At 49.2% G+C, this 14,772-nt stretch overlaps 1 protein-coding gene across 18 annotated transcripts in view; it reads left to right on the forward strand.

Annotated features, from left to right (window-relative positions):
- FBRSL1 (fibrosin like 1) overlaps positions 1-14,772 on the forward strand; it is a 397,085-nt gene that overhangs the window by 347,173 nt on the left and 35,140 nt on the right. For all 18 annotated transcript variants that reach the window (XM_072350966.1, XM_072350967.1, XM_072350977.1 and 15 more), the window contains one exon: positions 1,861-1,906. In XM_072350966.1, the coding sequence (XP_072207067.1) occupies positions 1,861-1,906 (46 nt within the window). The remainder of the gene's footprint in view (positions 1-1,860; positions 1,907-14,772) is intronic.

Raw genomic sequence — 14,772 nt, forward strand, 5'->3', positions numbered from 1 at the left:
ACTGTAAACTCTAGGTGTGAAAGTTTGTGTCTGCAAACCGAGGCTGCAATGTTGAAAGCTGTGCTCTGTAAATGTTGGCTCTGATTGCTGAGGGCGGTGCCACATGTGCGGTTTTGCTATCAGCAGACAGAGCGGTAATCCATGTGTTTTACTTTCTCTTAAAAGTGATTTTTCTTGCTCGACTTCCTTGAACGTTGTTTTCGTACCATTCGGACCCGAAGCAATGAGATGTGCTCCTCACGGTTACACAGCAGCGGTCTCAGCTGCACCCTGGGTGCCATGTTGCATTGCTTGTGAGCTGGGTAGCCTGCTTTATCCACCTGCCACGTGCCCTGGTGCTCACCGAAGGCTCCAGCAGAGCCTGCCTTACCATTAGCATCGCCTGGTGTCCCCAGCCTGCGTTCCCAGAGCCCATGGATCTCTTTGGGATCCATCCTGATGTAGTGCTGATTGGACGTGGAAAATGTGAACAATGGGTTGTAAATTCAGAGCTGGCTGTCACTCTGTGCACTGCTCTTGCTGCTGCATGATGCCATTACACTTCCTTTGCAACCCAGCCTAGACAAAGCCCCGTTGAATCCTGGTTTGTCCTCTGTTTGGTCGGTGCACTGACGGTGTGCTGCAGCCAGCTGCTTTCCCTGACATTTTAGGCTCCTTCTGCAGAGCTGTGTGGCAGCCATGCATGGCACAGCCACCCGTGCAGCTTCGTCCTGGACGTGACTGAGAATTTCTTTCTTCTCATGCAGATCTCCCGAGGCATCTTACAATGAAATCAGTGAAATCAAAAAGAAAATCAACTTAGTTCAGCCATGTGTTGAATGAATTCGTATCTTTTTTTTGTAAAGCAGAGCCGAAGGAGAAAACCTCCTCTTACGTTGGGTATCTTTTGCCCTTTGTACCTCACCCCGTGTTATTTGTGCAGCACTGAGTGCTGAAATGCTGGCAGTAATGTTAGCTGTCTGGTGGATGGTGGTAATGTTGATGGTGCTCCCTGCTCTCAGACCGGCTTTCATTCTGTAGAGGCTGCTTGCTGTTTTATCAGCTAGCGAGGAGGAAGAGCTTATGCTGCAATAGGTTGGCTGTTTGAATGGGGGAGGTGGGGGTAGGGGAAGCCATCAAATTAACTCATAAAAGCTTTATTTACAATGGATGGACTTTTTTTCCTGTCTGCCATTATCATCTTGTTTGTAACCCAGTGACCCTGATTATCATGAAGCTGTTTACAAGGTTTAGGTTAATTGGATTTCTTTAACTATTTCCCAGAGCTGTGAGGAGCACGAAGGCACAGACAGCGTAGTGCAGCCCAGTTGGCAAGGACAGGGGGCTTCTTCCAAGAGGAAGTCATTTTATTTCGTGTCCAACTAAGTGCATAGCAGCACGGACCCGACGTTCGGTGTGACGTTGTACAACACCCCTCTTTCGTATGGATGGCTTTGTTTGCAACTTGTGTTTTCAGTACACCAACTGCGTTTTACACGGTCAGCAAGAAATGAGCTTATTTTCAATGAGACAGGCTTGGAAATGTTTGGTTTTTTTTCTTCATCTTGAAAGCAGTTTCTCTGGTTTTGTTTTGATATGAAGAATTGTGGATAAAATAGCTACGCGTTGCATGGCTGCCTAAATAAACGAGGCAGGAGGATATAGCTGGGTGAGATCAGGACAGTGATTCTACATGCTTTGCTTTCATCTTCTTAGAATGCATGCTTGTTCTTTAATGGCACAACATTGCACCCTCCAGGTGCAGCGTGTAATTGCAGGTCCACAGATAACAGACTTGTTATATCAGCTGTGTTTCTGTGAGCAAGCCTTCTTAAGTTCTCCTTGAGTATTACTCACCCTCCCTTTCTCTTTCCTTTTCAGGCTTCTGTAGGCTCTGAGAAGCTGTTCTCCCCTGCAGCAAATAAAGGTAAGTGATTTGGAGAAATTCTTTCTTGGCCTTACAGCGAGTGATTTGTGTGCGAGGCTGTAGAGAACTTCATGCAAATGGCAGGATATTTGTTTTGCCAGCACCCACTGTCATAAAGATCAGCTCTGCAGGTTTGTGCTAGGTCAAAATGAAGAGCTGTGTTGTCTCAGTGTGGGGTGAAACTTCTTCCCTGCAATTCAGAGGCGCAGCAGATGTCTTACAGAAAGGAATTGCTGGCAAAGGAGAAGTCAGCCCTTGGTATGGGGGCATATGCTGGTTCCCTCCAATACAATCAAATCCTTTCTTTCAAACAAAGAAACATTTCATTGTTTGTTCCATATCTAAGTGTTACTCTTAGCAGGCCTTGCCCATCTGTCTCCTGCCAATGGGTACAGAGCATCTGTGTCTGTCTCAGCCCTCCAAAATGCAGTGGAAGATGCTTGGCGTGTCGCAGGGTTTCGGCTCCATCTATTACTATTAATTGAGAGTTACCTGTGATACTCACCGGGTGTTGCTAAGAGACTGAGCCAGTTAGGATTCACGCTGGGAGTGACAGTGACAGTGAATATGCCAGGCTGTCCTTTGGAGGCTCAGTGCAGCTGTGAAGTGGGGCTACTCCAATTGCTGCTCTTCCTAGGGACGGGCTCACTGAGCTGGGTCCTGTAGGTCAAAATCCTGAAGAAGCCAATTGAAGGCCATGGCTGTGCCCTGGGCAGCTGAGCTGGGGGACACACAGCCCATGGTACAGCGGGTGGCACTGGGTGGGCTTTAAGGGACCTTCCAACCCAAACCATTCCTTGATTCTGTGATGTGGCTCTGAATGAACTGGCAGGGTGTGCAGCTGTTCTGCAGCATTCCCAGCATTGTGTTACAGCATGAAAAGTAGGAAGGACGTACAAACACCCTGAAGAGGAGGGATGAGCACATTAATAAGAAGTGGTGAAATAACCTTCTTGCTTTATTGCAAGAGGGCCAAAGAAAAGGAGGAGTTTGCAGTTGTGTAGGACTGGGTGCTGGCCATGGACAGGCCTTGTGGTGTTGTGCTGCATCACCTGGATACAGGCCCGGGTTATAGCTGGGCTCTTCAACAGTGCTAAGTATTAGGAATTCTCTTTCTTTCCAAGCTTTGCAAATTATCAATTCCAAATGTGGAAACTGATGACAAGCCTATTGTGTTATTACATTTGCAGATATTTTTGTGAAAGTATGCAGCTTGATGTGGGGGAAGGAGAGGAGCTTAAACAAATGGGGAAGGAAGTGCATTTATCTTCTGTCGGCCTTGGCTCGCTGATAAGGCAAGCCAGATTGCCCATAAGGTACTGCCTCAGCAAAACAAAACTCTTGCCATCCTGAATAAATGCGTGGCACAGAGATCTGCTGCAGAGGCTTGTGTTGAAGTGTGAGCAGCTTTGTTGGCTCCTCCTGGTGTTGAAGCCCAACGTCCCCCCCACCCCTTTGCATCACAGAGCAGCTCAGCAACACGAGTTTTCAAAATACCTCTCTGTCGGGAAGTTAAATGTGTGAACGCTGCGAATTTGCTGTCTCGAAGTCTGTTCGCTGCTGTTTATATCCCTGTAGCTGACGGCTGCTCGTGTTTGGTTTGCTGTGGAAGTAGATGGTGCAGCGTTGGGTTTGGATGGCAGTGTTTGCCTTGGGCTTGTACCCTGCACTCAGCAGTGCTGGCGGACCTTGCTGAGAGGCACGGGCTGCGATGCAGGCAGGCTCCGTCAGGCGCTGCCTCCGCTCCTGCTGAGAGGTGAGATTAATTTGTCTCCTTGAGATTTTGTGCAGAAACTCAAACAGCGCTAAATTCTCCCCTCGCCCTGTTGTCACTCTGCGATGCAGGAGCCAGAACTTGTCTCTCACACATGCAAATGCACACCGTGCCGACAGGGCCGGGCTTGGCAATGCCATATGGCTGGGAGAAAGCGATTTGCAGAGCTTTTCACTGGAATGCCTTTTGCAAGATAATGGCGTTGACTTCAGGCACGCATCGAAGCCCTGGCTACGGGGCTGGAGCTCCCAGTCATGGTGGGCACGCACTGCTCAGCTCCCGAGGGCACTTGTGTGGTGCTCTGTTGTAAATCAGTTGGGGCTTTCTGTAGAGACTGCACCCAGCACAGCCGCAGCAGGGCTGTTGTCAGTGCAGGCAGGCATGCTCTGCAGCACAGCGAGGCAGACTCGTCTGGCGCAGCTCTCCCTGTTCTCCACAGGCTTTCCCCGGGGATGTGTTTGACCTAGCATATTTGCTTTATGCTGTCCTAGTTTATCAGCGGCTTAGCAATGCAATTAAGTGCTAAGATAGATGGTTCTCACCTGTTGGAGGCTGGAACAGCTGTAAAATGTCACCTTTGACCATGTGTGGCAGCTCCGCAGAGCGGCTGAGGAGCAATGCCTTTTGTCTGGCTCTCATTGCTCTCAGCCCTCGGACACAGACCTGCAGCTGGGATGTGGGCTGAGCTCCTGGGGCTCAGCAGGCAAAGTGCCCCTCAGGAGGAAACAGCAACTCAGAACAAAAGCAGAGGATCCCCTGCCTGCCCTGCACGGGGCTTTGTGTCTGAAGTAGGAAAGCAGTTGTTGAGCGCTCATTGTGGCAGGGCAGTTGTAGGGATGCTTGCTGCTCAGGGCCAGGTGTTAACCTCCTCTGGATGCATGAATCAATCGACAAATAGTAAAGATTTGTTCCCTCTCTTTCAGGCTCCTTTCTCACAGGAATCTGCCAGGCAGTCCTTTGCCTTCTCTAAAGGGCAGGCACAGCACAGGGAGGTGGGAGCATAGGCTGAGCTCGGCCATCTCTGTGCATCTATGGGCAGAAGGGAGTGCTCAGGGCTGGCTGGAAGGCCTGGCTGCCTGCCCTGGTGATGCTGGTGGGTGTGCTAAGGTTAGGTTGTGTTCTATGGACCTTAGAGCCGTGCTCCTGCAGTGGGTTGACCTCACGGGTGTCATTGGTGGTACTCTGCACTGGGGAGCTCGCCAGGCTCCATGCCTTGCTTCCCCCTGCATGAGGCAGAGACCAGGGCTCATCAGCCAAGTGTGCTGGGAGACCCAGTTAATGAATGTTTATCAAGCGTTTTATCTAGAGATCTATTTAATGAGAGATTCCATAAACAGCACGAGGCTTCTCTTTCATGGCAGTAATAAATGGCAGTGAAAATAATTCTTATCCTTCCCCCGCACGCTGCCCCCCAGGACAAAAAGATTGCTTACCCTCCACTCACTGCTCCCTGGTTTCGAGGCAGAGGGCTTTGAAGTGCTATCTTTCATCATGAACTGTACACATCCTCAAAGCTCTAAAGCTCACAGCCTGTGTCTCATCCCTCTGACAAGAGGGAGGCAAGCCTTCCCGGCGCGCGAGTTGTAATTGTCAGCCATGGGATGTTCCGCAGCCACCCGCCCCAGCGGGCCAGTGCAGCTTATGGGCCTTTGAAGTTCCCTTCTTTTATTTTCTGTCCTCTTGACCACAAAAGTGTGCCTTGGGCCAGCAAGAGAGATTTCTTGTTCAGAGACGACACCGAGCCCTGACAAGCGCGTCTGAACCAGAGAGGAACCCTCGTTCCTCTGAGATCACTGCTCCATAATTCTGTTGCCTTTAGGGGACTGTCTCTCCTTTTTCTCTCCTTTCTTTTCCTCTTATTATTATTTTTTTCTTTTTCCTTTTTTACAATTCAGTACTAAACTGTCACACTAAATCATTTTAAAAGCTGGGAGCACAAGACCTCCAGTGTAGGGTGTGCTGTAAAACCGATGGCTGTTACAGAGAGCTGGGGTGAGAGTGGAAAGCAGGGCAAGGGCAAGGCAGGCAGCGAGTTCTCTGTCGAGGAGGAACCTGTGACAGCCAGCAAAGCAGGAAACCCGAATGCAGCTGAGCTGAGAATGAGGTGCTGGGTGTGGGTTTGTGGCAGTGCAGCTTCCTGGTGGCTCGGTGCAGGCAGGCAGCTGAGAGCAGAGCCTGCCGTGCTTGCTGTGCTGCTTGATGCCAAGCTTTGCATTGCAAGAAGGGTGCAGAGCAAACAGCCCGTCAGGCACTGGGCTCTGTGTGATGTGAGCGGAGGTCAGGAGTGGTATCATATGTTTTTCCAGTTTGCTGCATGGGGTCCACAGCAGGGTTTGAAATGCAGGAAAAGCAGCGGTGTCTCCGGTCCCTTGACCTCAGCTTTATCACCAGGTTTTGGTTACATTTGGACAAGGTCACCAACCTGTTTGCAGTCACCTGGACAGTGTGTGTGAACTTGAGGGGGATGTTAATTTGCTGCTGAAATCATGGGACAACAGTCCTCCATAATTACAGGCATGCAAAGACTTGCACAGCAGCATTTGTAATAATAAATAAAAGCAGTGCATCTACATAGACAGCAGCCACATTGCTGTGATTGATACCATTCTCAGGATGCTCTGCAGCTGCTCTACTCCCCGTTCTGCATCTCCTGTGATTTTAGCACAACTGTACAATAATCTGTGTATTTCATGAAGCCCAAACCCCCAGAGGATTGTATGAGAATTGAAGCTTTAATTTCATTTTTAAGTGAGATTTTAGTCTTTGTGGCCACAGAGGAAAGCTTGGAACTGTGGATCTTCTGTACTTCCCAGCCAGCAGGTAGTTGAAAAGAAGGCCAAAAACCTTGTTCTTAACGTCATTTTAAAGATGGCTTGCGATTTGTGAATGCTTGCGGTTGGCAGTGCTGGATACCGTCAAGTACTGTGAAATCCAGCATGTGAGTCCATCCCAGCATCATTCTGAAAAGATCCACCTAATTTTGTCACTGCCTGCATGACCATATTAGCTGTCTGGCTTTCCTGCATATGCAGATATATAATTACACAGTGGCCAGGGAAAGAGGAGGGCTTTGATTTTCTACCAGCGTGTGTAACCGAGATAATCACACAAGTCACAGCCAGTTAGACACAGCTCGGAACAAAAGCAAGTGCAGAAAGCTGCAGCGAGTGCAGTCCTTTTGAGTCTTCCTGCAGTTTTGTCATCTTGCAGGCTCTGGAAAGCTCTCAGCCTTCTCTTTAGGAATGGGAATATGCACTGGGATCAATGTCTCGCCTATGAGCCACATGCATTTCACAGTAATTCAGGATACGAGCACCCATAGCCATAGCAGCCATCTGGAAAACACATACAGTGGGCAAGAGGGAGAGGCCATTTGCCATAACCACACTGTCCAGCCAGCTTCGTACCGTTCAGAATGCAGAAGTGGATAATTTATCGACTTGGAGCTGAGTGCTGTGTGCCTGCAGAGTTAGAATGGCCTCGTGCTGGCAGGCGGCTTTGGCTTGCACCATTTGCTGTGCAGTTTGCACTGCAATCTCCCGGTGCGTCTCCCCTAAGTGAGCCAGCACAGAGCTTGCTTTGTAGCTTCAGGCTGCAGCCAAGAGAGTTGAAAAGTTGAATCGTAAACATTTCCAGGCCTTCTGTTTGGTGTCTTGTGTTTTGTTTTGTTATTTTAAGGATGTGGGGTACGTTGCTGCATTCCCGTCAGTGGGATTAGAATGAATAGAGGCAATACTGGAGGAGATAAAGCGCGTTTAATTATTTATTTGCGTATTACAGACTGAAATTGCTTTTTGATTTAAAGCATCCAAGCCATGGGTATGTTTTTGGAGTGGGGGGAGGCACGCAGGAGCACATGCATGCGCGATTACCGAGGGTAATGTAACAACTCTCTGCTCAACTGCCTTTCCTGTGCAGAATTTGTTCATTTCCTTTCAGATTTGAGATTTCAAACGGGGCTTTGTTAAGTGGCACAGAAAGCCAACGGCACGCTGTGCCTTGCCCACTGAAACATAAATAAAACAAACAGAGTCCTCGTTGTATAAATGTTATGAAGTGAGCGGTTTATTTTCTTTAATTATACTTTATATTTAAAATAAACTATAAAAGCAAAATAGCGCATCCTGAGCGCGCCAGCTCAAGCTCCTATGGATTGAAGAGGCCAATTTTAGCTTTCACGTGAAAGGAGATAAAAGGACCATCCAACTGTAAACCAGAAAGAGAATTCCTTCCAAATGTGCGCAGGAGTTTACATTAGCCAGGCTCTTAAAGGACATTTGCAAGATACCGTGTTTTGTACTCCCTGTTTATAGCTGGCTTATCTGCTTCCTGCGGAGCGGGGCCGAGGCAGCCTGCAGCCTGTGCTGCGGGCGGGCAGCCATGGCACAGCAGCAGCTGCAGCCCCCGCGCAGCTATCAGTCCCTGAATCCACTGCTTCTGCTCTGTCCTGAGCCTCGGGGACATGTTTTATTCATGTAAGATTCCGTAAAGCTTCAGTTCCTGAGCAAATGAAACGCGTGGCATGAGCCTGATGTGCCGCTCATCCCAGCTGGCAGCAGGGCTGTGAGCGGGGAGCTCCAGGACAGCCATGCCTGCCTGCCGCTTCCCCCCGGGGCCGCGCTGACCCCATTCGCTTCCCCTGGCTCTGGGTGTGCAGGGCAGGAGCGCAGCACTTGGCACGTTGTTTGTGTTTGTGTCTCTGTGCTTTTGAAAAGGATACTTGTTCTGGGGTGGCTTTTTTCCAAACAGTAAATATTTTCTTGTAAACTGCTGGGACAGACAAGTGACTGCAGTGCTTTACTTCATGTATTTGGTTTGAATGGACGGCAAAGTCTTGCAGGTAATAGGAAATTAAAAGTCTTTATATATATATATATATGTATAAACTTAGAAGTATCCAGAAAAATTTATGGTAGAATTACATCTCTGCTATAGGATTCTGATGGACAGTTCAAAACGCCTATGGAAGGTTTCTCATTTGCCATTACATTGTAAAAGTTATTGAAGTAATTTTTATGGGGCCCTGTTACGTTGCTGAAGAAATACATTGGTTTCATCACTAATGAATTCTTTAAGGCTTGTCCTGAGGGAATAGTCCTACTTCCAGATCTCCCTCCAATAGAATGGGCATTAGCTTTGTGCCCTGTTGCAGGTACGTGGTTGGAAGGTGTTAGCAAGGTGAGCAGCAAAGCCTGGTGGCACAGATGGGAGTTCTTCAGCAGGCAGCCTGCTAGGGGTGCATGATTTAAGCGAGAAGTAGGTTTTTAGAAGGCGAGAGAGAAGACTGCAGGTTGGTGTGTGCATCTCCTGCTGTGGGTCACAGTGCTGGGCTGTGAGCTGGGTCACGTTCAGAAGTGCAGCTTGGAATGAGGGATGGTGCAGCCCGGCTGATGCTGCTTCCCAGGCAGCACGGGGGGCACTTGCAGGATAACATCAAATAACGTGCTGGCTGTGCTTGTGCTCTACACGTGTAGACTTCCTCCCAGTGAAAGGAAAGTGCCAAGCTGGTTTTGTGCTTAACGTAGCACTCACAAGCACCTCTCATATGCAAGCATGGAGCCACCTGATGAAAAGCAAATGGGCAAGGAGGGAAACAAAATTAGGTAATTGCCAGTTTCCCTCAATTCCACTCCCTCTCCTGTTTTGCATAACAGAGACTATTTAAGTCTCAGCTGGGGTGGCTTTTGGTAATAAGCAGACATCTACGAACCTGCATCTGCTGCTGCTGTTGGTTCAATTTGTTCTGTATTTCTGTGTTTATCGGTGATCCGATGTCTTCCAAAGAGCTGTGCAGCCCCTGCATGTGGATCTCCTGCATGGCACAGTGAGGAGCTCCCAGCACCAGCCCTGCAGGGACAGCCTGACCTGGCGTGGGCATAACAGCTGGGGAAGAAATTGAATGTTTATGCAATACCGAACATTATCGTCCTTTTTATTATTGAATCAATCTTAAAAATTGAGCTAGAAGCTGCTGGTGGGCTCCCCTTAGCATCACAGGGCGTTCATGCTAAGCAAACAAAGGATGTGTTATGATTTGGGGGGGGTCTTCCCAACGGGTCCTGTCAGAGTTTCTCCTAAAATTCGAGTCTTGGTTATTTGGTTTTGGGGTTTTTTTATTGTTTGTTTTTGTGGGTTTTTTTTGTTCTGCTTTGTTTTATTTTGCCTTTTCCCCTCTTTGAATGTGATCCCTGCAATTTTGTTTTCACTGAAATATTGACTGGCAGCATTGCAAATTGCCTGCATGCAGGCGGGAGCTTGCCAGCACTTTCTTACTCAGCTAGCCGTCAAGGTTGTGGATTCCACCAAGAGCGGTGCCAGGAAAGCTGTTGATCAAAAATACTCCTAACATCTGTGAGTCCTCTCCATCCAAATGAGATGTAGTTACATTCTGCTTTTCCCCGCGCTCCTTCCAAAGTGTTGCTTCAGACACCTAGAAAGCCCTGCTAGCAAATCATGAGCCGAACTCTGATTTGCGGCTCCATTTCCAGCTCTGTCGAAATCCAGTATAAACTCCCCCTTCCCCATGTCATAACACACGAGGAACTGCGGAGAGGAGTCCAGGCGCGTTGCTCTCTGCTGTCACTCATTGGATCCAGATGCTGTCCTGTTCTGTCTGTGGTGGTGAGCCAGCAGTGAAGGTCTTGGTGCAGGGGTGGGGAGGACGCGGCTCTGAGCAGGCTTGAAGCCACTTGCTTGCATGCACACATACGTGCACACATACGTGCACACATACGTGCACACACGGTTGTGCCAGCACAAGGACGGGGCTGGGGCAGCGGGGAAAAGCCTGATTTCCCTTCCACCCCTTTCCTACCACCACCAGCAGCTCACAAGCCAGCCCTTAAATAATTAACGTGCCCAGTGGGACAGAAGGAATCAAAAGCTGTTGTGTTCCCAAGTTTTCCCTGGCTCCGACAGGCACAGCTCGCTGTGTATTCTGGCACCTTGGAGCGGGCTTTCCTCCCTCCTTCGCCTCCCCCTTATTATCCTGTATGTGTGCTGGACGGGGAAGTGGCGTTCCCAGCCCAGCAGGGGATGGCTGTTATTTCAGACCAGCAACAGGGGAAAAGGAACAGCCTGTTGCCTGATTGATGTTTGTTTTTGGTGGACGGACACCAAAGGTTCATTAGAGACGGAAGGTTTGGGAGGAGGGGGCCAGCGGGCAGGGGAGACGTTCGCTCTTAAGGAACTATTGTACCCCCGTGCTAACCTGGCTCTGCACTCTCTTTGACTTCTGTGAATGTCTCAGCTGTACTGTTTTGGCCCTGGCGACTTTAGGAAAATACACACACCGCACAGAGGCTGCAGTGAAAGCTCTGCGATCGGGGGTCGGGAGAAAAAGAAAGGGGAGGAGAGAACAATGCAGTGGGTTTTTGCTGTAATTAATTTCGAATGCTGCTCATCTGTGCTCCTTGGCTTTCAAAGGGAGCTCGGGGAATCTGCAGGGCCTTTCCTTCAGCATCTGCTGCTTTCCAGAGGTAGCAATGGAAAGTCTGCAGGGAGCAGGGGATGGCAGAACCTCACTGCTCTCCACTGTGGGTGCGTGGAGCTGGGGGAGCTGCGCAGCTTGGCACTGGGAGGGCAGGTCGCTCCACAGAGATTTTGGAGCACATTCGGTTAAATGACAAAGGTTGTTTGCTATTGGTGGTGGTCCTGAAAGCATCCAGGTTGCAGTGGAGGTGAACTGTGTGGTTATGTGGATTTTAAAGGTTTGGGTCAAAGCCTCACTTAATTCCTGCTGACTTTGTGCCTTTGAAAAATCTCCCATTGTGTAATTGTGTCAGGAACCAATAAGTTAATATTAAACCCCAGGTATTAAGGCATCTTAAGTAGAAGCAGGTCCGTGTGATTCCCATTTTGCAAACCTCATCTGTTGGACTGAGCTGCTGTGGGTTGGCGCAGAGCAGCATCCTCGTGTCCTTTGCCTCCAGGTCCGAGTATCGATGAAGTCGTAGAGTTGTGGCACTAAAGAGAAACGACACAGCCTATTACAGTATTGACTTTACCACCCTTGACAAGGTATCCTCATGCTGACTTGATATCCCTATGAATCTTAGCCAGAAAAATCAGTACTTAAACTGCCAGCAGGGCTTTAGCAGCTCTATTCTCAAACTGCTGATTGCTTAGCAGCTCCCTCTGCACCCTGGAGCTGATGAATAATGACCTCTGGTTTGACCACGTGGCTTCCTTGTGATCCTTAGCTCTTAGAAAAACCACCCTCAGTATGGGATGGTGAATATGGCTGGAGTTTGGCCTTTAGCAAAAACATTTCCTGAGAGTGACTGAAGAAAGTCTTCCCTTTTCAGGTCAGAAGCCAATTCTGGGCAGCCACAACACGCTGCAATACCCCACGGGTACTTGGGGTGGGCGCTTGTTTGGGATACAGTCTTTCCCTGGATGCCAGGTCTGGTCTGTGGCTGGGGGAGCGCGGCCATACAGTGATAAATGTCTGTGTGGTTCTCGGGGAGAGATGTAAACACTGCAGCTGTGTTTCAGGCTGTGTGAAGGCTTTGGCCAGTTTTTGTAGCCTTGCAAACTAAAGAGGGTACTTTCTGGTACTGCTGTAGGGCTGCTTCTGCAAAGCCGTTGAGTGATGGGGTGTCACTCAGTGTGTGTAGAGCTCACAGCTCCGGTGCCTGGCAGTGGTGGGCACACGTGGCTCAAAGTGACCTTAGTGCTGGTTGTGGAAGGGCCGGATTGATGTGGGGAGTTGAGGGATCGGGTGTTCATACAAGGCTTGAGGGACTGCTTTCTTTTCAGTCCTTTTCTCTAAAAGTGACTTGTGCAGGTAAGTCACATTCGGTGAATATTCAAGCCCACTGCCACCCCTTCTTTGTGCAGAGAAACCCATTCGTGCTTTTTACTTTTCACCTTTCTGCTCTCTTCAGTTTTGGCAGTCAGGGAGGAAGAAGGGCAGGCAGAGGGGCTGGGGGGGGGTGTGCTCAAGCTGCCTGTCTGGGGCTGCCATTCTTCCTCCCTGTGCCTTGCAGGAGGGGCTGACACAGAGCTCATAAATCCCCCATAGATCAGAGCCCCCAGGCTCCCCCAAAGGGGCCAGGTGCAGGTGCTTAGAGCTGCTGCAGCAGCAGACGTGCTGCCCAGTGACTCCCTTGGGTGCTTGATCAAACCCCAGGAATCAGAATATTTTTCTCTTTTTATTGGTTACAAATGATTTTTCTCTCCTTGAAAGGATTCCCACCACCTGTTCTGGGCTGCCTGTGAGCTTTGCTTTAAAAGCACATCTCGCTCTTTAGGAGGAGGAGGGGAGGGCTGGAGCATTGCAGGAGCATTGAACCGCTGCGAGTTTGCCTTTGGAGATTGGCGATGGAAGAGCAAGAGCAGAGAATGCTACAGGGAGATATTAAATGAGGCCCTTTTGTTTCTCTCCTTGTAGAGCGCAAAAATGCCCAAGGCATGAATACTCTGTTCAGATTACTCTTGAACATTTAAATGTCTGTTCTGGTAATTTATAAAATGAAGGGGTGGGAAATTCCTGATGCTAGAAAGGAAAGAGAGCCCTTTAGCAGCACGCCAAGCTCCCCGTGTGGCACTGCGGGATGTGCTCTGTGCTGCTGGGGGGAGGCTGTGCCCCGTGACTGCAGTAGGGCTGTGGGCATGGGGACATAGGCACTGAAGGAGAAGCTTCCTGCTGCCTCCGTGCCTGCTGTCTGCACTGCGTCCTTCCATAATTTGTCTTGCTTCCCATCTCTGCATGTGAAATAGTGGGTGCTCTGTCCCTCCTGGCCTTGTTTGTCTGTGGAGTGATCATAAGGCAGAGTGGGGCATTCCAGTCACTTCCAGCGGCCATCAGCATGGCCTGCAATACAGCACAAAGCAGCCATGCATGGACCAGCATTACCATTCCTCATCTTATGAGAGCAAGACGGGTTTGTGTCCTTACTGCAAGCCAAGGCAGGAGGAGGCTGAGACACAGGCCAGAAACCAATAGCTCTTTCGTTGTGTCTTTAACTGTGTTTACATATCCATGCAGGTTGCTTACTATTGACAGGTTTTCTAATGAGAAGTGAATATAGGTCAATTCGCTGCTAGCACGAGGCATCAGGAGGATGGGATGGGTTTTATTACTTTCAGATATTTGGGCTAGAGGCTCTTGTGCTGTCAGAGCTGAATCAAACTCTCTGCACACAACATATGTAATCCATTTTGCAGATGGTTATATGAATGTGGGAGGAGATGGTTCCCTAAAACAAACCGCTGGCAGTTTGGGGTGTTGTCCTCAAAACCAAAACCATATTGAGTCCTCAAAAACAGAAACAGTGTCACCAGGACTCGGAGAGATGAGCCATTGAATTTGTAATCATGGGATTGATTGACCATTTGGGGTCCATCCATAACAATGCATTAGTTAAAGAAGGAACCAGCCCCTGCAGGGACCTGGTGTGTGAGTTCCGTTTTGCTTGATATGAGCCAGCGTGGCTGAACGCCTGGGCAGAGGGCTGCCTCTTCCCAACATTTTGGCTCTCTGTTGAGCCTCTTTGGTGTGGAAGCTGCACATTGTTCTAACTCTGCTGGGATTTCCTGCTGGTCACAGAGGGTTATTTTTGAGCTTTTCCTCATGTAGAGGACAGCACTCTTCCATTCTGTAGGACTGGGACTGGATGGGGAGCAGGTGGCTTTGGGCAGAGAGGTGAAGACAGCAGGTGAAGACACCTGCTTGCCAGGAATTACAGGTACAGTGAGTGGAAGCTGTTGTCTGCTGTGCCAATGGGAATGGGAAGCTCTCAAGAATTTGCACGGACCCCGCTTTGCCCTCCTAACATGCAGGAACTCTGGATTACAGGAGTTCTGCCAAACCCAAGTTGCTGCTCTTCACTGGGCTTTTGCTGTTTGGAAAAAAAATGTGGCATGGAGAGGTCTGGAAGGAAAAACTTACTGTGAACTCGATAGAATTGCTTGTACACATGGCAGATGTGAAAACAAGAACACAAACTGTGCAGCAATTACTGGCTTAGGAAAGTACCTGCAGGCTGAGGCCGGATGCTTCTCTCTGTCTTTCACTCGGCACTGAAATAAGAGTGTGCAGCAGACCTGTATGAAGTCTTTTCCACGACTGTACTTACAGATGTCAGAA

This window comes from Excalfactoria chinensis, chromosome 16, assembly GCF_039878825.1.
Source record: "Excalfactoria chinensis isolate bCotChi1 chromosome 16, bCotChi1.hap2, whole genome shotgun sequence".
Lineage (NCBI taxonomy): Eukaryota > Metazoa > Chordata > Aves > Galliformes > Phasianidae > Excalfactoria > Excalfactoria chinensis.